The sequence below is a fragment of the Canis lupus genome, chromosome 13 (genome assembly GCF_048164855.1).
Source record: "Canis lupus baileyi chromosome 13, mCanLup2.hap1, whole genome shotgun sequence".
Lineage (NCBI taxonomy): Eukaryota > Metazoa > Chordata > Mammalia > Carnivora > Canidae > Canis > Canis lupus.
The window spans coordinates 64,963,427-64,986,589 of record NC_132850.1 but is presented as its reverse complement, the minus strand read 5'-3'; the positions used below and the strand labels follow the sequence as shown (position 1 = coordinate 64,986,589).

The 23,163-nt window shown below is 37.7% G+C and overlaps 1 protein-coding gene and 1 pseudogene across 3 annotated transcripts in view; both read right to left on the bottom strand.

The window, feature by feature from the left end:
• Positions 1-6,492: 6,492 nt before the first annotated feature.
• The window catches only part of ANXA10 (annexin A10), a 98,770-nt gene continuing 82,099 nt past the window's right edge, over positions 6,493-23,163 (bottom strand). Inside the window, exons 7-12 of one of the 3 annotated variants that reach the window (XM_072773849.1) lie at positions 15,707-15,760; positions 15,518-15,611; positions 14,753-14,848; positions 12,356-12,414; positions 8,836-8,958; positions 6,493-6,802 (exon numbers count right to left, since the gene is read on the bottom strand). In XM_072773849.1, coding sequence (XP_072629950.1) covers positions 6,734-6,802; positions 8,836-8,958; positions 12,356-12,414; positions 14,753-14,848; positions 15,518-15,611; positions 15,707-15,760 — 495 coding nt within the window. In that variant the 3' untranslated portion in view covers positions 6,493-6,733. The remainder of the gene's footprint in view (positions 6,803-8,835; positions 8,959-12,355; positions 12,415-14,752; positions 14,849-15,517; positions 15,612-15,706; positions 15,761-23,163) is intronic. The other 2 variants (XM_072773848.1, XM_072773847.1) reach the window with 2 other exon arrangements.
• Positions 16,966-19,456, bottom strand: LOC140603229 (peptidyl-prolyl cis-trans isomerase FKBP3 pseudogene; annotated as a pseudogene).

The following is a 23,163-nucleotide window of genomic DNA, read 5'->3' as shown; positions in this document are numbered from 1 at the left end:
TCTTCCAACTTTGTTCTTTGCATTCAATATTGTGTTGGGTATTCAACGTCCTTCGCAGTTCCATATTAATACAAGTTTGTCTTTTCTACTTCTAAAAAGGGACATGTGGAAATTCTGATAGGGATTGCAAAGAATCTATAGATCACTTTGGGTAGCATTGCCATCTTATCAATATTAACTCTTCCAATCCATAAACAAAAGGTGTACTCCCATTTTTTAGCTCTTCTTTAATTTCTTTCATCAATGCTGTATTTTCCAGCATACAAGTCTTCAGACTGGGTACATTTATTCTTAGGTATTTTATTTTTTAGATGCTATTGTAACTGGATATTTTTCCTTAATATCCTTTCCAGGAAGTGCCTTGCTTGTGTGTAGAAAGATGACCGATTTTTGAGTGTTGATATTGAACTCTGCAGCTATAAAATTTTTTAGCTCTGATACTTATTTTGTGGCTTCTTCAAGATTTTCTATATATGGGATCATGCCATCTGTGTGTAGAGAGTTTAGCTTTTTCCTTTCCAATTTGATGTCTTCTTTTTATTCTTCTTACATCATTGCTCTGGCTAGTACTACCAGTAAATGTTGAATAGCAATGATGGAAGTGGACATCCTTGTTGTGTTGCTGATTTTAGAAAAAAGCTTTCAGTCCTTTATTATTATGTTAGCTGTTTTCATAAATGTTCTTTAGTATATTGAGAAAGTTCTCTTGTATTCCTAGTGTACTGAGTGTTTTTATCATGAAAATACTTTTTTTCAAATGATTATTCTTCATTAACTGAGGCGATCATATAGCTTTTTTTTACCCACCTTCTTTCTATTAATATAGTATATTACATTGATTGATTGTCTTATGTTGAATCACTCCTGCATTCTTGGATAAATCCCACTGAGTCATAGAGTATAATTTTTTAAATATGCTGTTGGACTCAGTTTGCTGGTATTTTATTGAGGATTTTTGAATCTATATTTATAGGGATATTGGTGTGTAGTTTTCTTTTCTTCTGATCTCTTAGTCTGATTTTAGTGTCAGGCAATACAGGGCTCAAAGGATAGTGAGTTAAGACATATTTTTTCCTCTTCTGGTTGGAAGAGTTTGAAAAAGATTGGCACTTACTCTACTTTAAATGTTTAGTAGAATTTGCCAGTGAAGCCAGCTGGGATGGACTTGTTGTTGTTGTTGTTGTTGTGAGGTTTTTGATAACAGATTTAATTTCTTTGCTTATTATAGGTTTTATTAGATTTTCTATTTCTTTCGAGTTGGTTTTGATAATTTACGTACTTCTAGGAATTTGTGAATTTAATCTGATACATGTATATATCAGATACACATACATATATATAAATACATATATCAGATTAAATACATACATTAATAATTAATTATATAATACAACAATATTGTGATTATAATAATTATAATATTAATTATATAATATATAATTATATAATATATAATATATATGTATAGTTAGTTGTTCACAGCACTTCTGTATAATCCTTTGTATATTTGTAGCATCAGTAGTAATGCCCTCATGTTCATTTATAATTTTATTTATATCTTTTTTTTTCTCTGTAAATATAACTAAATGTTTGTCAATTTTGTTGGTCTTTTCTGAAATCTAACTTTTGTTTTATTGAGCTATTATTTTTCTATTCTGTTTTATTTATGACCAACTAATCATTTTTATTTCATTTCTTCTGCTTAAGTTTTAGATAACTCTCCTTTTTCTAGTTCTTTAGGGTACACAATTAGTTTGTTGAATTCAGATCTTTCATTTTTTTCAATGAAAAAGGCATTAACTGGTATAAATTTCCTCTGAGTACCACTTTATCAATATCTCATAAATTCTGGTATGCTGTGCTTTTACTATCATTTATTTTTGAGTGTTTTCTAATTTTCCTGAGATTTTTTTCTCTGACCCATTGTTTACTTTTTTCCATATAGTTGTCAATTCCCCAATGCCCCTCATGTTAATGAGTTTTGGCTTCACTCCTTTATAACCTGAAAAGATACTTTGTATGACTTAAGTATTTTTAAATACATTGAAACTTGTTTTGTAGACTAACATATGGTCTCCTCTGGATAATGTTTGTACAGGAGAATAATGTATATTCTGCTGTTATTGGGTATGTTGTCCTTTAGGTCCAGTTGGTTATGATATTGTTTAAGTAGTTATTGCCCTACTAATCTTCTGTCTAGATATTCTGTCTATTATTGGAAGTAGGGTGTTGACGTCTTCAACTATTATTTTAGAACTGTCAGTTTCTTTTTTAAAAAATATTTTTTTAAATTAACTAATTTATTTATTTATTCATGAGAGACACAGAGAGAGAGAGAGAGAGAAAGAGGCAGAGACACAGGCAGAGGGAGAAGCAGGCTCGATGCAGGGAGCCGGACAGGGGACTCGATCCTGGTACGCCGGGGTCACACCCTGGGCTGAGGGCAGGCCCTCAACCCCTGAGCCACCCAGGGATCCCAAGAACCATCAGTTTCTTTCCTTCATTCTACTAATGTTCACTTCGGATGTTTGAGGGCTCTTTTGTTTGATATTTACGTATTTTTAATTGTGATGTGTTCTAGATGAATTAAACCTTTAATCAGTATATAATGTATTTTTTATCCATTGTAACAGGTTTTTTTTTTAAAGATTTATTTATTTATTCCAGAAATGGAAAGAGAGAGAGAGAGAGAGAGAGAGAGGAAGGACAAAGGGAGAGGGACAGAGAGAGTCCCAAACAGACCCCCCACCGAATGCAGAGCCCAATGTGGGGCTTGATTTCACAACCCTGAGATCATAACCTGACCCAAAATCAAGAGTCAGACATTTAACCAACTGAGCCACTTCAGTTAGTTAGGTCCCCTCTCTTGAAACAGTTTTTTTTTTTTTTTACTTAAAGTTTATTTTGTCTGATATTAGTATAAGCCACTCGGCTGTCTTTTATTTGCTATTTGTATGCAATATATTTCCCCATCATTTCACTTTTAACATCTTTGTGTCTTTGGGTCTACTGCCTCGCCTTCCACTTTCTGCTTGGACTAATCCTAGAGCTCATGAGTTGAAAGCATAAGATCTTCTCAAGTGTTTTTAGCCGTGTGTCCTGCCTTAGGTATGTGAATGGCCTTCTACATCCCCCTATATAGGGGGAATGTATAGATTTCCCAAATTTTCTTCACAGGTTTTTATTACTCAGTTGTACTGCTTCAACTGTAATCTTTTGCTCCAGACAGCTGCAGGTGGCTCATTTGTCTTATGATTTTTCCCCCCTTGAGTGAGTTCTGAGTTGGACCAAACAAAGACAAGTGCCTCACCCTGGTCTTTTAGGAAGCTCCCAGACAGAACAGACAGATAAACATAGTCTTTGTTAGTAAGCTAGTGGATCCCTGGGGGGCTCAGCGGTTTAACACCTGCCTTCGGCCCAGGGTGTGACCCCGGGGTCCTGGGATCAAGTCCCACGTCGGGCTCCCTGCATGGAGCCTGCTTCCCCCTCTGCCTGTGTCTCTGCCTCTCTCTCTCTCTCTCTCTCTCTCTCTCTGTGTCTCTAATGAATAAGTAAATAAAATCTTAAAAAAAAAAAAAAAAGCCAGATCTGCTCCTTCCGGAACTAGGAACCCGAAGTCCACATTAGGGGCAGGCTGCTGTCTTCAAGACTGTCACTGAGCTGGGAGGAGGATGGAGAAATAACAAATAGAAATATCACAAATTTTTCCTACTTTCTGTAACTTTTTTCTTGATTCAGAGTCACTATTTTTCAGAGTTCTGACAAAGTTAATTCTGACAGTTTTTGCATGATTGTTTTGGATGCTTCTGTGGAGGGATGGGCTCTTAAAGCAAACTACTTTGCCATTTTCAGTGACATCACATACAAGTTTAACCTCCTTAGGGCTAAACTGAGCATAGTAAAATACTGAATACAATGGACATAAATCCCTCTCTGCAGTCTTTCCATATCTGATTTAATTTTGTCTCTGGAATGGCCAGGAATTCAGGGGTCATTTAGTATTTCCTGTACTGGAAGTTAATAACACACCAAAAGCAAATTTATTCCTTTAAACATTTTTTTCCCTACAGCTTAAATATGGGAGATGCTTTTGATTTAATCAGAGATTTTTCACTTGTTATTCGATCCATCAGGTATAGTAAACATTTGGGCTAATATAAACAGCTAAACGTCATTAAGTACAAATAACAATGATAATAACTTAAACACTTATTTTTTTTTACAGGATTTTACTAAGTGAATTATGTGATAGTGAAGATGATAATGTTATGTTGGCATTTAAACAACTAAGTGAAACATTCAAGACAAAACTTTGGGGAAAAAAAAGACATTGAGAATGTTAATCTTTATTGCTGTGATCCTGGAAAATAGAAATGGTGAAGAAATACCACCCTTTTGTGTTTCAGAAAATGGCCTACTATATAGAACCATTCTTTCTCATATGACTTAGATAAGACTTGCACATGACCCCTGTTTACCCGTAACAATCCTCAACACGCCCTTCAAATTCCTACTCTTTGTCTCATAAATGATTAATTGAACTATTCTCCCCTACTGACCAATCTGGACAAATTGTAGGCTAACTTGACTAAACTTTACTCAGGTTTCTCCTTTCCTTGGACTTTCATCCACCCTTTGGTTCCTGCTGAAAACTAACTGGAGGCGTCCCCAGATCAACTGTCCATTCTCAGTTCAATGACTGGCAACGTTAACCAGAGAGATCCCCACGTGGATTGTCCAGTCACACCACAAGTTCATCCCATTCCTCCACACTCGATTCTTTCCAGCCTTGTTTATTCATTCCCATAAATCAAACATCCTTTGCTGGTTGATTCTTGAGCCCCCTGCAAACCTCACGGTCAGAGCATCCTTTCTGTTGCAGTAGCCCTTCTTTCCCTATTGCAGCTCCTCTCTCCATTTATTGCAATAGTCTTTTTGAATAAAATCTCTCCCTATCTAAGTCCAGATTTGATTTTGATTTGACAACACTGTGCCATACCAAAGAAAAAGCATTACCTAGCTAAAGTATAAATTCCACAATGTCCTAAAGTGCTACACAAAAATGTCCTAACCAGGAAAATTTTAATTTAAATATCTAAATTATCAGTAGGAATTCTAACAATTTTGCTTGTTTTAAAACTCTTAGCTGAAAAAAATTGTAGGATAACTATGCTTAATATTTCAAACAATTACTACCTTTGACTGAAATGCTAATGAAATATTTTTTATTTTTATTATTTTTTTATTTTTTGAAATATTTTTTTAAAAGATAGAAGTCAAAGCCAATTTAAAATATGACATATACCTCAGCAGCAAGTTGAAATATTGTAAATGATTTCAGAAGTCTAATTATTCTGAAATATTTCATGTTGTGCCCATTCACTGTGTTCTAAATGTCCTGTATCATTTTTGCCTGTAAAGAAACAGGTTCTGAATATATTTTTCACTTCTGAGACTGATTGAGACAGATCTACAGGGAATGGGCTACAGGCTATTGAAAAAACATTCCATGTAGAATAGAGGACTCCTATCAACTTCACCAGTTCCTCTAGATTTATTGCATGTGTCCTCATTTTCCTTGGTTGACTTCATTAATTGCTGCTTCCTGGGATCTTGGGTTTTGTCTTTTCCCTTGCATATATTGGGAGCCCTCTGTTGTGGACTCACCTGTCCCTGTTTCTGCTTTCATTCTTGCCTAGTTTGTGGCATCAATCTAGATGGTCTCCCCAAACTGACCTTGTGAGTATTTTTCCCTTGCTGCTCCTAATTTACTGAATCTTCAGACATGCAAGGGGCCAGGCTTTCCTGATGGTACAAAGCACATAGTAACTTCCAAATGACTTTGATGTGGATGTTAAGAAGGAAAGACAAAAACAATAAGCAATGACTTTTATGACACTGCATGGGCAAATGTTGGGTTGGGTAGGTGTACGTATTTAAAAAATGGGCTAGAAATAAACTGCCTTTACCAGAATGGTTGTCAGATGTACTCACCCTCAACCCCCAACTCATGTATGCACTCCCACACAGACATAGACATCCATTTTCACATCTGGTTCTCTTACACATCTACGCCTGACAACCGTCTACCTGGCTGCATCTTGCAGTTTTATAGCTTCATTTTCTTTTAAATAAAGGCAGCTTTAGACGTTCACTGTAGCTTTATTGCATTTGTAAGAAAATCTTGAAAATTTCTCCAAGGGGGTTGGCTACACACCGTGTTTTCCCCATGCGTGCTAAGAACAGCTCTAAGTAGATTTTCTTGTAGGGAATTTATAATTCACATTTAAATAAAATATATTTGGGGACGCCTGGGTGGCTCAGCAGTTGAGAGTCTGCCTTTGGCCCAGGGCGTGATCCCGGGATCAGGGATCGAATCCCACATCGGGCTCCCTGCAGGGAGCCTGCTTCTCCCTCTGCCTATGTCTCTGCCTCTCTCTCTGTGTCTCTCATGAATAAATGAATAAAATCTTTAAAAATAAATAAATAAAATATATTTCAGTGAAATTTTTATTATTCCATTAGACACAATTCAGTAAATTTCTGATTTCGAAGATAAGTACAAATCCAGTCTCATGTACTTTTATCCATAGATTTTTCTTTGGCTTACAATGATTTTAAAGAGAAAAGAAAATATGATTCTATAGTTTTGCTATAATGTTTCTAATGATGCAAACTTATCGCAACTCTGTATTTTGACATGTTTCTGAAGAGGAGTGCAGTGTCCTTTGACTTAGTAGTCTTCAGCATCCCCAGCGCAGATGGCAAGCAGAGCTTTCTCATAATGCCCTGAAGCAAAATTCTGAAACAAACAAACAAAAACAATGTATTTGAAATAAAATATCTTAGTGTTTCTAAAAATGAAGCATGATTCTTCTGAACTGCTATGAGAAAGATCCATGGGCCATTAGCATTTCCAAAATTGTTGACCTTTCTCATCTAAAGATTTAGTATGTCCTGAGAACTATTTCGAGTGGAAGTTATTGAAAAATAATACCATGGTTATAGTCAATACAATAGGGTTCGTCTAAAGTTGATTGAACTCTAATATGTATTTATGAAAAGAATAACTCACAGTAGAATTAAATCTTCTCCTCAACTTTGAAAGAGGTGCCCTAATATTATTGCTATAAATCAGTTCAGAATCTGAAAGGCAAGTTGACAATATGCCTCCAAAGACTTCAAAATGTTGTACTCAGTAATGCAGTAGTTCTACTTCCAGAAATACAGCCTAAGAAAATGATCAATTATTGATGAACACAAAAACTTACACCAAAAAATATAGACATTTTGTATAATAGTGAAAAAGTAAAAAAAGCAATATTTAATAATGTGGGGTAGTTTATGTATTTTATAACAAACAGTGGAATACCATGATTCAATAAAAGTATTCCTTTATGTAGTAAAATATCAATATTTATATATTTTTAAAAAAGATAGCATCTAACATTTTGTTACTGATCTTGTGTGATGGAGAATAAGGGCAATTTTTATGATTCTTTTTACGGTCTTCTACAGTTTCTAAGTTTTTCCAAACAATAATAGTAATAAATAAATAAACGGAATTATAAAACCTGTGTTAAAAATCAACTATCATATTTAATGTTCTCTCACACAAAGTCATGTAATTATAATTCACTGTTTTAAATGTGGTCAAGTTACATTAATTATATGCAGACTTTGAGGTGACTGGTGAGTTGCGGTATCTATATTAGAATTATTTTATTCATTTAGAAAATGAGTTAGGACATGTATTTCTCAATGAGAAATATTCATTGCCACTAAAAGCTTAGGGTTTTGAAGGTAGGTGCAAGGAGGGTTTTATCAAAACAAAGAAATAAAATTTCTCTTAACTGCCACAATGCCTCCTTTTGGAAACCACTTTGGCTGTGCAAAGCCCTACAGGGTCTTTGGTGTGTGTGTGTGTGTGTGTGTGTGTGTGTGTGTGTTTCTGATCTTTTGGTCCTTAGGTTGTCAAGTTGCTTCTGGATCCCTCTTTTAATCAACTGAAAAGCTACTTTATGCCACTGAAAATGTCAGTGTAAAGCACTTTGAACAGGTAACAGCACTTAGCTCTCCGTGCGAAGAATAAGGTAAGATACAGTCTAAAGGTCCCTTGGTTCAGCGTTCTGCTGAATTTCATCCTGAAATTCTTTATGATCTTTTTGAATGAGAGGTGAAATATTTTAATTTTAGGTTGGGTGCCCCAAAGTACATAGGCGGTCCTTATATTCTAATAATTCTTTATTGGGTCTTATCAAAATGCAGACTAAAGGTTGGGCGAATCGGATGGCGAGGCTGACTGTGCTTCTGAATCGCCGCTGCTTGGCTGTCAGGGGCCGAAGGGACAGAGGAGAGGAGAGTGTTCCAGAGCACAGAGCGGCCAGGTTGGGTTTGTCCGGGTCACCGGTTGTGGGGTTTCCCGGCGGCCCTGCCCTCTGTGCCTCTGAGGGGGCAGCTGAGTGGACCGAAGAAGCCTCCTCCCGCTCTGTGCGGCCTTACAGCCAACCGTGCTCTTCCTGACACAGCTCATGCTTCGAACTGAAGTCCCAGAAGGCACAACCACGCCATGAGGCGATGGATATTCTACCTGAACCCATCAACGATTTTTGTGTAAAATACATCAAAGGGAAACACACTGCTGCTGAGGTGAAGGCATCGCCTCGTTTACCCGGGGAGGCCTTGAAGGCTGTGCCATGTGCCGACACGGACCATCCTGGCCAGAAGAGCTAACTTTTTAGATTCTCGCACGAAGTCATTTAAACAAAAGCTCTTATTTCAGTTTCAAAAAGGTTAAACTGTGGGTCACAAACAAATCACGTGCAGGAGGTTTACTTTGATGTCATGGAATAGGGATTTCCCGTATCTCTCTTTGTATCGTTTCCTGATGGTCATCAGGTCTATCTCACTTCTGGCGATTAGAATCCTGATTACAGTTTTATTATGGAAACCGAAGTCCTAAAAGAGACAGAAAAGGAGAGGAAAAAACATCAGAAAGCAGGGCCTTGAGGTCAGTCTACCTAAGGCAGAGCTGGCGCCCTCCTGCTCAGACCCTGCAGGGCCCCGAGGCCCGGGCCCGGGCCTTGCCCCGCACCTGGCCTGCGCCTGCGCCCGCGCCCTTGGTGCCCTGTGCTGGGTGTGTGCCCTGCCTCCTTCCCTCTAGGGATTCGTCTCGTGGAGGTGCAATTGACACGCTCTTACCTATTCGTACCTCCTAGTGGTTCAAGGTCTATGCGTTACCAAGGGGCCCCCAGACCGGGTGTTCACCAGGCAGCTTTGCACCGCGTCCTCCTGACAACATTGCTGCCGAGTCCCCGAGGCCGTGTTACATCGGCTCCATTTATTTCCTTGTAACTGGAAGTTTGGGCCTCCTGATCCCCCTCAGTGGCTCCGCCGTCCCCCACCCTCTCCCTCTGTGACCAGCAGCTTGTGTCCTGTGGCCATGGGTGTGTTTGTGTCTTCTTTAATCTACACGTAAATGAAATAGCAGAGTATTGGTCTTTTTCTGTCTGAATTATTTAATTTAGCCTCATACCCTCTAGGCCCACCCATGTCCCATGTTTTGCCAATGGCAATATCCTATTATTATTTTATGACTAAGTCATATTCCTGTGCATGTGCCTGCCTGCGTGTGACACGTTGCTTACTGACAGACACTTAGACTGTTTGCCGGCCACTGCGCCGAGCGCACGGATGCACACGCCTCTGCAAATCGGTGTTTTTGTTTTCTCTGAATGAACAGTCGGAAGTGGAATTGCTGGATTGTATGGCGGTTGTAGTTTTGGGTTTTTTCAGGGAACTCCATGCTTTGTTTCCACATTGGCTGCCCCAGGGTTCATTCGCACCAGTAGCCGATGAGGCCTCTCTCTGCCGCACAGCTCGGCCAACCAAGGCTTGTTCTTCTGTCTTTGCAGTGACGGCCAGGCTGGCAGGCATGAGGGCGTGAGGGCGTGAGGGCATGAGGGCGTGAGGGGATGGCTCCCTGCACTGGTGATGTGCTTTTCCCTGATGACCAGTGACGTTGGACATCTGCTCATGTGCCCGCTGGCCGCCGGGGAGTGGCCCTCGGAGGGACTCCAGAGCGGGGGTGGGTGGCGGCCCTGGGCCCTGGGCCTGTCTCTGCTCTCAAGGCGGACGGGGAGCTGAGGACGGGCGCTCTGACCGGTTTTCTGACCCTAGACAGACCTCGACTGTCTGTTGCCCATTGGTGGACGTTTTAAGGTCAATGAATGGATTTCCTCTACCTATAGTCCAGATGCTCTTTAAACTTCTGCTTCCTCACTGGCCAGGACGGTGCGTCTGGGCACGGGCCCCTCAGGGATGCTATTTCCGGGCTCACGGCCTTGATGCTGGGCCTCATCTTTTCACCCTGAAATAGGTCCTTCTACTTGTAGCCTAGCGACCTTCACACTGTCGCCTTCACGTCGTGATATAGCAGAAAAGTCCGATCATGTGCTCTTTCTAGATAAAAATTCTAGCCCAGGGAAGGAGGTGAGCTTAGAATTATGTTAGACGGACGTTGGTATGTCTGAGTGAGACAACAGTTACGTTTTTATTCTATGGTCTATTATTAAAAACTGTAAAAATAAAAATTCTGAGCATTCGAAATATTTTTGGATTTAAACTCAAGGACTGAAAAATACAAAAATCAATTTCTATATCCTAGCTCTGGGAAGAATATTACTTTACAAACGAAGTTCTGTTTGTCTTTCCAAAAGGAGTAATGGGGACATCCAGTGGCCAATGAGCATAATATAAATTTTTTTTTGAGCATTAGATTTTTGATGTCTAAACGTTCTGTGTATAGACCTCTAAGCCATATTTTCACAATTTGAGGTGATTAAATTAAGTGACTCACCCGAGTTCCCTTATTTAAGTTATATATCATTTACTTAGAGGGCACGAGAGAAAAATCTCTGTAGACTTTCTTTGGTTAGGGGTAGTGTAAACAGCTTTACCAATATTTTACATTTGAGGTCATCATATATCAAAAATTCAATTACCTGAATATACAATCTTCCTCTTTACCTCCAAACCAGTTGTGAGTACATGTATCTTCAATTTTGTATTGAAACACACACAGAAGGAATAGAATTTTTATTTATTATTGGAATAAGTACCCCTTAGCTTGGGCAAATTTGGCATCAGAGTAACTAACTACACTTACTTCCCCAGGATCATTTGCAAGTGAAACTTTTTTTTTTAATTTTTTTTCTTGCAAGTGAAACTTCTGTTTGTGGAGAAGGACACTGTTTAAATCATTCCATAGCACTGACCAATACATTACTTAAAAATTTTTAAAAATCAAGTCAATTTTTTCTGCTTGGAAACATATAGAATAAAGTAGAAGCAGAAGGCTGTGAGCATATGTGTTCTGAGGATACATAGGTTGGTTCTTGTACATAAATAAAAAATACTCTTTACAAGATACATGATAGAAATAGTCTCGACTATTATCGTATTATCCCAGCGTGCTAGCTACTTTTAATAAGTTGGTCTCTAAAAATTACTTTGAGGACAGGATGCTGATTACTAAAACTACCGTATTACTAATTTTTTAAAAAAAATAATTTTCACTGAGCTTTTGAGGCTATAATATGTGTATAATGATTTGTATCAGGATCTTTCTTTTTTCTAAAAATGTGTCATGCACATCATGGGTGAATTGTGCATTATCTCATGAATTTAAACCTCTTGGTTTTTAAAAAATAAATGCACCAAAGGAGGTGTGATTGGCAATCACACTAAACTATGAATAAGATTCTCATTTAATTATTAAAATAGATTTAGAATTTATTCTTGTCTAGCCATTTCTTTTTAAGGTTTTTTTTTTTTTTTTAAATAACACTTTAGGTTTAAAAATAACCAGTGCCATTATTTCATGTCTTTAAACTTCAGAAATGTAGCAATTTGTTACTAAGGGCTTATAATGTTTTGACATTTTCTGCTTGATACTATATGTTTTTTACTTGCATTAAGCTTGAAGTGGGGTCTTTGGCAAAATATAAAAGTATTTGGATTTGCCAGTTTCTTCATAGGCTGAGAAGAGCGAAAAGCTCCTGGGGGATACAGTCCCGAAGGAGCCATGCTTCTCAGGTAACTCATTCCAATGCAGAGAGAGAGCAGAGCATCATTCGTTTGGTGGGTCTCATTTAGTGTATGATACATTTTTTTTCACTTGAGCATATTTTGTTTGAAATGAAACAAACAAAAAATATTTAAATAATATTTAAATTTAAATTAATTTAAATTATATTTAAATAAAAATATTTAAATAATAAAAGTAAACCTAGTGCTTTGAGAAAATAGACATGATTTTCTGGAGAAGTTTTAAAAATATGTTGGTCATACTTACATGGATTGCACTATATAGTCTATAAGCAAAATAGGCCGGTTTGTCTCGAACACAGAGAACTAGGAAAAATCAGAGAAATCAAAGACAGTGAGAGTGACAATATATATTTCCTTCAGAATTTGGGAAACAATGAGAACACTTCTTTTTTTTTTTTCTGTTAAAATCTTGGAAGAGTGATACTTTTTGAGTTCTGTGTGGGACCCCTCACTGCACACTACAGTAAAATTTCACCATTTAGAATAGCGGTAAAACCATAACCCATAGAAAAATGTAAAGCAACAATATTATAATGACTCATTCAGGTTTTCATTGAGTCTATCTCTACCCCGTGGTGATCTGTTAGTTCCTTCACGTAGCCTACTACAGAAAAATGCGTCCTCTTTATCTGAAAATTAAATAAAACTTCAAAGAGACCCAGGTTATCACCACTATTATAGATTTTTATTATTGTGTGACAATATGCAAATGATTCATTTTCCCAAACATTATTTTTAATCCCTCGTAGACTTATGAGTAGATTTGAGGTCTCTCTCTCTCTCCCTCTCTCTCTCTTTCTTTAAAGGTTTATTTACTTACCTAAGAGAGAGAGAGAGTGAGAGGGGGAGGGAGAGAAAATTGGGGGAAGGGAGAGTGCAGGGCAAGGCTTGGAGGAGAACCTCAAGCCGACTGCCCACTGAATGTGGAGCCTGACATGGGTCATGACCACAGCTGAAACCAAGAGTCGGATCCTCAACCAGTTGAGTTACTCAGGTGCCCCAAATCTGAGGTCTCTTAAAGAAAACCTGGATGGGCCATAAGGAGCCTGGACCAGTGTTAGGATCCTGTCTTCTACTCAAAACCATTGTGGCATTAGAACCCCTCAGAGCCCGGTGAACTGTTGTTCTTGTTGGAGGTCAGTTGATGATTATTGCCATTCAATAGTGTTTATTTGAATAAGTAAACAAATTAATAAGTAAACGAATAACATATGTGAGGTTATAACTTTTGGCCAAAATAAAAATCAGCACAGTGGAGTTTTCTCTGTAGTTCAAATGATAATTTTAGGCTGTGAGACTACGCCTTCATCTTTTACTTTTTTTTTTTTTTTTTTTTTAATAACTGTGAGCTTCATAGTACTCTTGAGTCTCTGCTAGAATGTCGGCACCTCGAGGAGAAGTAGCTTTTGTTGCTGGTTTTGTGGTTTTACTGTTTCATCTGCAATGTCTAATTCAATGGCCGGAATAGTACGTAACTCAATACCTGTTTATTGAATAAGTGAATGAATCAGTTAAATTGTTTTCTGGTATTTCTCATGTCCGCTATCTCCTCTCACTCACGGCTTTGTTTGTGGTACAGTCTACAGTGGAAAAAGTTATCTTGAAATTCAGATGACACGAGTTCTAGTCATAACTTCGTTGCTCATTAGTTGATAGACTCTGAAGTAGTCAGTTAACCTCCTTGGACCTTGTTTGCTAAATGAGTTGTGATGTGATACGTGGTTATTAAACTATGTTGAGAATTAGCCAAAACAAATGTACTTTATTCCCAGGAAAACACATAAATACTCATATATCGTATACTATTTTAAGGATTTCATAGAACCCACCAAACCTTTTTATGGGAACCTAGCTTAAAACACCTTTACAAGCTAAGTTATAAAAACCCTGTTACCTACCCTCTCCAATGCCCATGTATGTTTGTGCCATTCTAGGAATGGAAAATCATAATATTTATAAGTGATTACTCTACGGGGATATTTCACAAAGACCTTTCACTTGTAGTTCCTACGATGTAGGCTGTCAAGTCCTAGCACAGCACAGGTACAGCATAGGTAATTTGAGAGAAGTTGTTATGGGTGACCTCCACTGTTTTCCTCTCTGTGGAAAGATATCTTTTCTTAGGAAAGAGACGGAGGCATGTCTGTCTCTCTCACAAGCCTGCAGAAATCACTACTGAGAAACGGCTTGGTAAATCTGTGTTTATGGTAGAACTTACCCCTAAAGGCAAAGTGCTAAAGATGATGGCAAAAAACTCTTCTTGGAGAAAAGGAAGCCGTGTTGCTAGCATTAATCTGCTCTTTAACAAGGGGTTGGAAGCCAGTACGTAGAACATGAATTTAAAGATGTGAGATCCCAGTTATCGGAGGGAGTATCTGAGAATTCAATGTCTCCCAGTAGGAAAGTTGAACCAGCTCTTAGGGGAGGGTATTAGTTTATTAAAGTTACAATTTGCCAGCTTAGTGCATTGTGTCAGTAGCTAATGTACTTCTCCTCTACAGAGTTAACATCCTCACTAAGTAAATTAATGGGAAAGTGACTCAATGAAGAACATACTCATGCATCTCTAATTCGGTCAGAGCTCATCAGCATTTATTGTGGAATAAAAGGCCTTCTGTACACCAAATAAATTATTACTTACCAATTGCAACTAGCAACTCTTGGAAGTATCCATCATAGCATTCATTGATGGCATCTACTATGTCTTGCCCAGAAATATTCTGAAATTCCTGGAAAACTTCAACAGATTGATGTAATTCAAAGGAGATTTTGTACATATTATAAACATATTAGTATAAAGATATTAAATATAAATTTAAAATATAAATATTGATTATATTGCTAGAAGTAGTGAAGGCAAATAAACTAGAGGGGTGCAGGCTGAGTTGGAGTAGGCTTTTACAGATTTTTTATACTATTTCATATATGCAGAAAAAAACAGTTTTTTTTAGCTAAAAGCAATAGAAAGGTATAAAAGTCAAACAACATACAAACTGATAAGAATGTATCTCTAAGACCAATATGGCAGCTTCATGTAAATCATGTCATTAATGATAATCTCCTTGATTTATAATGGACTAGCTAAGCCATGTTCACTCTATTTTCTTCACAAAAACATTTAACATACCCAGGAGAAAATAGCTAATTTATTTGAGTAAGTTCTCCACCAGAAACAGATGATTTAAAAGATCCAACATTTAAAGGTTATATAATTCAGTTATTGGAAAAAATAAAGTCAGAAGAAAATTGTATTCCTTAGTAGTGTCATTAGCTGAGGCATGTCTGTATACACATAATTCAAAGTTCCTTTGTCTGTGACATTTCCCTTTCTTGCCTTCCAGTTAACGACTTGCTTTTTATTATACAATCAGTTAAGTGGCTGAAGAGAAAGTTAATTAATGATTACCCAGCCAGAGTTGCTGATAGCTTTTGTTGCATAGGATCATCTGCAGCATGGTTTTGTGTTCCCCTGTCTTCTGCTGGCAGGCTTCCCACAGGACCTGAAACATCACAGAGCTGGCAAGTAGCACCCAAACACCCCAGACCATTTTAACACATTTTTTTCATAGTCATTTTGAGATCTGGTTCTAGTCACCATCGCATCCTGAGCAGCCATCGCAGGGTCTGTATATCCTTCCTCTCTGGTTCCCTGTAAAATAAGCACAGGTTTTCCTCTGTGAGTTTTCTCAATTAACCACCCACATAGGATTATTGGGACACAAATCTTTGAACCACCAAGTGCCTTGGTAAAGTCTGAGAAAATTCTGTCATTATTTGGAGTTCATCTACATTTGTTGAGTACAATATGAAATACAGGTCCTTTTTGAAAATGTGGGTTTTATCTTTTCTTTGCACCAGCGGTAATCTTTCAGAGATGTTGAAATATTTTTCTCTTCTGATTCTCTGTACAGTATCTTCTTCCCGTGGAACTGAGCACCCAAGGCCTGGCCGTGGGTAGTACAGATAGATTTAACATGGTCAGAGTGAAAACTCAGAGAGAATGCATGAGCTAATAATATTCAGTCTCTGACTTGTCAAGTAGGATATGTGCAACGATAAGATAATAACGAAATCCAGCTTTTGTGGAGTAAGAATGCTTTACAAATGTTTCAGGCCCACGCCCATGGAGAGATGTCCATTGCAACCCGGAGGCAGGAGGGCTAGCCAGAGCAGGAGACTCTGGTCTCCAAGGACTATGACAAGCGGGAGAAGAAGTTGGGAGAGGCATGTGATCACAGAGTTCACTTAACCCTTCCCTTGGGTCGAGATCTGGAGGGAAAGCTTTTCCTTTTCCTTTTTTCCTTTTTAACGACGCAGAGAGAACACGGAGAATGCAGTGGCTTCTGCTATCATCTTTTTGGACTCTGGAAATGGCTGAGTCCGAAAGAGCTGAAGAATCCCCTCCAGTGAGAGTGAGGATGAGGCTAAACCATCATAGACGGTTACTTGGCCCTGATCAAAATGAGACAGAAAAAGGAGCATAAATTAAGCAGCCGCGTGGTTTGGCAGCTGCTGGTGAGAAGTGCTTATGCCCTGGACGTCTCTCTCTCGTCAGCTACGTGTCCAGAGTTGTCCAGAACTACCTACCACCCCACAGCCAAGCTGAGCAAGATGCAGAAAATATCTTCATGATCGAGAGACTCTCTCTCACATAAAGAGATCTCCTAAACCACACGCGCATGGCTCTCCACCTCTCTCTTGTTATTTATTATTATTATTATTATTATTTATTATTATTTAACAATAACTTAGAAGTTGTGTATCACCTAGACTCGTCCACCTAAGGAGGAGTTGGTACAAACTTTTTTTGAAAGACACCGGATAGGTTTTTATGGAGCCTTTTAGTTTACAACATGAGGTAAAAGGGGAAAGCCAGTTCTCCCTACCCAATATTTTACACAGATGTAGTAAAATGTTTCAGATTTTAGGGAATTGTAATGGGTTACAAATCCTAAAAGTTGGGGATTGAGTAAAGAATATCCAACTTCTTGAATTTTCCAGTTGACTCTTCCCTCACAATAGTAACCAGCTCTAATTAGCTACATACGTTTCTTCAAGGCCATGTCTTAATATCCGGAGCGTTGCTATTCAATCAGTATCCACTAATTCCACTTCAAAAATGAGTTTTGTCTTTGGTGGAATTTTGGCATCAGGCTGTCCTTTGCATAGGCCCTGTCCCCTTCTATCTCCAGGTGAGCCTTTTCTCCCAGTAAATGCTTCATCCCATCCTCTGATGACTTTGCCTTTTCCAACCTGCAAACTTTGAGGTGTGGCATTTTTCTTCTCCTCTGAACTCTTGAATATTAGCATCAAAGCCAGTCCCATCCTATAGTGTTCCTCTAAACCAGCAGTGAACAACTTTGCCCTTTTTGGGAAGTTGGTTTTATATCTAAGAACAGATCTTATATGTTTTGGTGGAGCCTCATCCAGAGTCTCTTCAGACGTGGTTTCCTTGGATTTATCTTCATTAAGCTTCTCATTTTTCACTGCTTATAGCCACTTTATACTCATCCTTTCATTACCTTTTGAAATGCTTATTTTCAAAAAGATGGTCATAGGCTGTAACCAGATGGGTCTTGTTAGCTGTCTTGGTCACATTTTTAATGTTTCCTAATAACTTCTGTTCCACAAGAAACAAAGCTGAACCATGGTCCTGTGGAAACTTGATAAAATCCTTGTTGGGTAGCTGCTCGCTGTGTATCTGCTCACAGTCCAGACCCACTACGGAATATCAGGTGACTAAGAATGCACACATCAAATTCTTATTTTTAAAATCTGTGTATTTTTGTATACAAGTGTGCTTTCTACATAGATGGGCAACACTAGAAGACAACACTTAAATGTGAATGTCATTTCATTAAGTGGTAGAATTTTGGGAGTTATTTTCAAATTGCACAAGTCTTGAGGTGGAGGGAGCTTAGGGGTTGTATGGTTTGGCCCCTTATCTCGAAGATAAAAAATAAATGGGTTTACAGATACTAAGTGAATTTCTCAAGGTCTGATTGTTTTGAAAAAGATGATTTTTAAAAAAAAAATTTCAGTGCCATATCTGGCCTGAGATTTGGTTACTATACTCTTCCTTAGCCTAAAGAACTCATTTTCAGAGAATATCCTCTGGTCAGTGTCTTATGGTTTTAATTTACTCAAGTAACAAATGACAGAAAGCAATAAATATGCTATGTCTTCTATGAATATATGCCCTTTCTTTAATAACCAAGTTATTATGGTACTTCATAGTCTTTATCTGATTTGACTTATCAGTAGGATTTGTTTTTTGTTTTTTTTTTTAAAGATTTATTTATTTTATTTTTTTTAATTTATTTTTTATTGGTGTTCAATTTACTAACATACAGAATAACCCCCAGTGCCCGTCACCCATTCACTCCCACCCCCCGCCCTCCTCCCCTTCTACCACCCCCAGTTCGTTTCCCAGAGTTAGCAGTCTTTACGTTCTGTCTCCCTTTCTGATATTTCCCACACATGTCTTCTCCCTTCCCTTATATTCCCTTCCACTATTATTTATATTCCCCACATGAATGAGAACATATAATGTTTGTCCTTCTCCGACTGACTTACTTCACTCAGCATAATACCCTCCAGTTCCATCCACGTTGAAGCAAATGGTGGGTATTTGTCATTTCTAATAGCTGAGTGATATTCCATTGTATACATAAACCACATCTTCTTTATCCATTCATTCATCAGTAGGATTTGATGTGATGCTCACTCTTTCCTCCTGGCTATGCCTCCATCACTGGGGTTCCAGGATCCTACACTCTCATTCTCCTTTTTTCTACCCCCTGGGTTACTCCTTCCTAATCTTGTGTATTGGTCCCCCCTTTACTTTTCAATCTCTTAATACTGGAAAGTTATCGTGCTCAGTTTTTAGTCCTGTTCTTGTCTGCATCTACAATCCTTCCCTTATTAATCTTAGCTGCCCACGTGGCTTTACATTCTATGTCGTAATGATACCTGATTTTACATCCCTAGCTCAGATCTAACATCGGAATTTCTGGTACATATATTCCAATTGGCAGCCCAACGTCTTCACATGCAACACGTTCAAAATCTATCTCCAGGTCTCCCTTCAACTCAAAAACCTCCTATATCCATAACCCTCCAGATCTCAGTTTATATCAACTCCATCATTCCTATTGCTCAGACTAAAAAAGCTAATATTTTCCCCTTCTTTTTTACTTTACATCCTCTATCCAACTCCTCAGGAAATAATATGGATACTACCCTCAAAGTACATGCAGAATCTGGGCACCTCATCACTGCCAGAGCTCTCCTTCGGGTCCAGACTAACATCGTATCTGGACTTTGTTGCTGCTCTCGCATCCATGTTTTTTTCATCCAGGCTTGTTTCTAACCTGTCTCCCTACTTTCTTCCCTGACATTGCATCTAGTGTGAATATTTTAAAGCATAAAATCATATAATCATTTCTCTTCTCAAAATCCAGGAACGAGTCTCCTCTCCCCATTTTGTTCACAACAGAAATGAAAGTCCTTACAAGGCTGCAGATTTGACCTAATTCCCTCACCTGCTACTTTCCTGACATTACTCACCACTCCTACAACACGTTTCCGTGGCTTGCTCAGGTGGCACCAGCTGGCCTCTTTGCTGTTCTTCACAACCGTCAGCCATTCCCTTGCCTTGGGACTTTTCCTTAATTTTTCTCTTTGCCTGGAATGCCCTATCATTAATCATTCATTTGCTGACACATTCTTTCTAGATGTTTGTTCACATCTCCTCTTTTCAATGAGATTTACCCTGACTTCTGTAATATTGCAACCCACCCGCCATGCCCAGCCCAACAATTTCTATCCCCATGATCTTGCTCTCCATACTTTTAACTGCCTTCTAACATTCTGTATAATGAACCTGTTTATTAAATTTTTTCTTGAACTTTTCCTTCCCCCTTAGAATGTAAGCTTCTTAAAGATTGATGATGTCTTTGTCTCTTTTGTTCACTGATAATTTCCTATTGCATAGAATCATGCTTGGCACGTTGTAGGCACGTGACAAATGCTAATTGAGTCAGTACTAAAAGAATATAGGAAAGCTAAAGGAATAACTTTCAAATAACAGAATTCAAAGATCAGCTATATTTTGATAGCTTTGTAGTATAACTTGAAATCTGGAATTACGATATTTCCACTTTTGTTTTTCTTTTTCAAGGAGTGCTTTCACTATTTGGGATATTTTGTGGTTACATAAAAATTTTAGGATTATTTGTTCTAGTTTTATGAAAATGCTGTTGGTATTTTGGTAGGGATTGCATTGATTATGTAGATTGCTTTAGGTAGTATAGATACTATAGCAATATTCTTCCAATCCATAAACATGGAATGTCTTTCCATTTTTTCGTGTTGTGTTCAATTTTTTTCCAACAATGTTTGACATTTTCCAGAGTACAAGTCTTTCACTTCCATGGCTAAGTTTATTCCTAAGTATCTAATTTTTGGTGCATTTATAAATGTCATTGTTTTCTTGATTTTTCTTTCTCTTGCTTCATTATTAGTGTATAGAAATACAACAGATTTCTGCAGACCAATAAAACAGAATAGAAAGCCCAGAAATAAACCCACAATTATATGGTCAGTTAAACTTTGACAGAGCGGGAAAAAATATCCAATAGGAAAAAGACAGTCTCTTCAACAAATGGTATTGGGAAAACTGGACAGCTACATGCGAAAGAATGAAGCTGAACCACTTTCTTGCACCATAAAAAAATAAATTCTAAATGCATTAAGGACCTAAATGTGAGACCTGAAACCATAAAAATTCCAGAAGAGAGCACAGCAGTAATTTATCTGACATCGGCCATAATGACCTCCTTTTAGATGTGTCTCCTGAGGCAAGGGAACAAAAGCAAAAATAAATTATTGGGACTACATCAAACTAAAATACTTCTTTACAGTAAAGGAAACAACCAAGAAAACTAAAAGACAACCTACTGAAAGGGAGAAGATATTTCAAAATGACATATCCAATAAAGGGTTAGTATCTAACACATGTAAAGAACTTATACAACCAACATCAAAACCCCTAAATAATCCAATTAAAAAATGGGCAGAAGACCTGAACAGACAGTTTTCCAAAGAAGACATTCACATGACCAACAGATACATGAAAAGACGCTCAACATCACTCATCATGAGGGAAATGCAAATCAAAACCACAGTTAGATATCACTGCACACCTGTCAAAATGGCTAAAACCAAAAACTCTAGAAACAAGTGTTGGTGAGAGTGTGGAGAAAAAGGAACCCTTGTGTACTGTTGGTGGGCATGCAAACTGGAGCAGGCACTGTGAAAGAAAGAGAGCATAGTGGTTCCTCAAGAAATTAAAAATACAACTACCCTACAATCCACTAATTGCAGTAATGTGTATTTACCTAAAGAATACAAAAACACTAATATGACGGGATATATGCACCCCTATGTTTATTGAAGCATTATTTACAAGAGCCAAACTACGGAAGCAGCCCATCAATAGATGAATGGATAAAGAAGATACGGTCTATTTACACAATGGAACCTAGCTCAGCCATAAAAAGGAATGAGACCTTCCCATTTGCAACAAGGTGGTTAGAGCTACAGCGTATCACCCTAAGTGAAATAAGTCAGTCAGAGAAAGACAAGTATCGTATGATTTCACTCACATGTGGAATTTAAGAAACAAAAAAAAATGAACAAAGGGGGAAAAGAAAGAGACAAACCAACCAAAAAGCAGATTCTTAACTAAAATGAACAAATGAATGGTTACCAGAGGGGATGTGGGGGTGAGGGATGGGTGGGTAGGTGAAGGGGATTAAGAGTACACTTATCTTGGCGAGCACTGAATCAACATATGAAATTGTTGAATCACCATATTGCACAGCAGAAACTAATATAACACCGTATGTTAACTACACTGGAATTAAAATAAATAATGAAAAGATCAACTAGTAGATGTAAGAAGATTTTACAGATCATTGAATTGAAATTTTCTTGGTGATTTCCAATCACACTGCATAGCTAAGTAAATGCCTACTCTTTCAAAGTTTGTGAGAAATATTTAAGAATTTTCTGCAGTTCTGATTATCTGAAATATTTTTTGGAACGTTAGATTTTTGACATTAAACTTGACATGGTGCTTATCCATTTACTTCCTTTTGCAGTTAATTACCAAAGGCACTTCTAAGCAGACTGGTAGATTAAAAACAAATATATACGTGAATAAGTAAGTTTGTGATTTAGCTTTTTCCACCAAGGCAAAGTCAAGCTGGTTTTGTCATGTAAAAATCCTACAACAGCAGCATGGTGTGTGTAGCTGATGTAAATGCCAGAGAAATGACATAAATGAGTACAGAATTTGAGGTAGGGGCAAAATAAAATTGTGGAAAGGAGAAACTAAGGGAATGAAAACCTGGCTGAAAATATTTGAAACAGGTAAGTGGACTAGAGATGATCACTGAAATCTGATGGCAATGGCATCCCCAGAGGTCTCATTGTACAAGTTTGAGAAACGATTGTAAGGAAAATCCTAAGAGCTGAGATGAAATGGAAACACTTATCATCTCCAGTGTGATTTGCACATACTCATTGATTAATCTCCAAATGAATAATTTTGTATTATTTGACAGATAATTAGATCTCCTGTATATCTAGTTTTTTTTTTTATATCTAATTTAATAAAAGCATGCATGAAGTGTGGTAAGCCCATTTAATGACTGGCATGCAGTTTTCAAGAAGAAGGTGTTCTGGCTGAGTTGTTTCCTTATTCAAAATACCCTTTTTTGAAAATACTTTAAAGGTCAAGTAAAAAATCTTCTCTCCCAGGAAATATGACAATAATTTCCAACATTTTCCATTTCATGAAGATCTTAAGGCTCCTATGCTCCAATCCTCTCAATCTCTATTAATTCCACAAAAGAGGTGAGCCTGATTTCCATGATGTTAAAAAGATGAAAGCCACAGATTGTTGGTACTTTGATTCTGAAAATCAAATAAAATGCAGAGGCAAGTAGTAGATGTAATTACAATAATTGAATAATTTTAGAATAT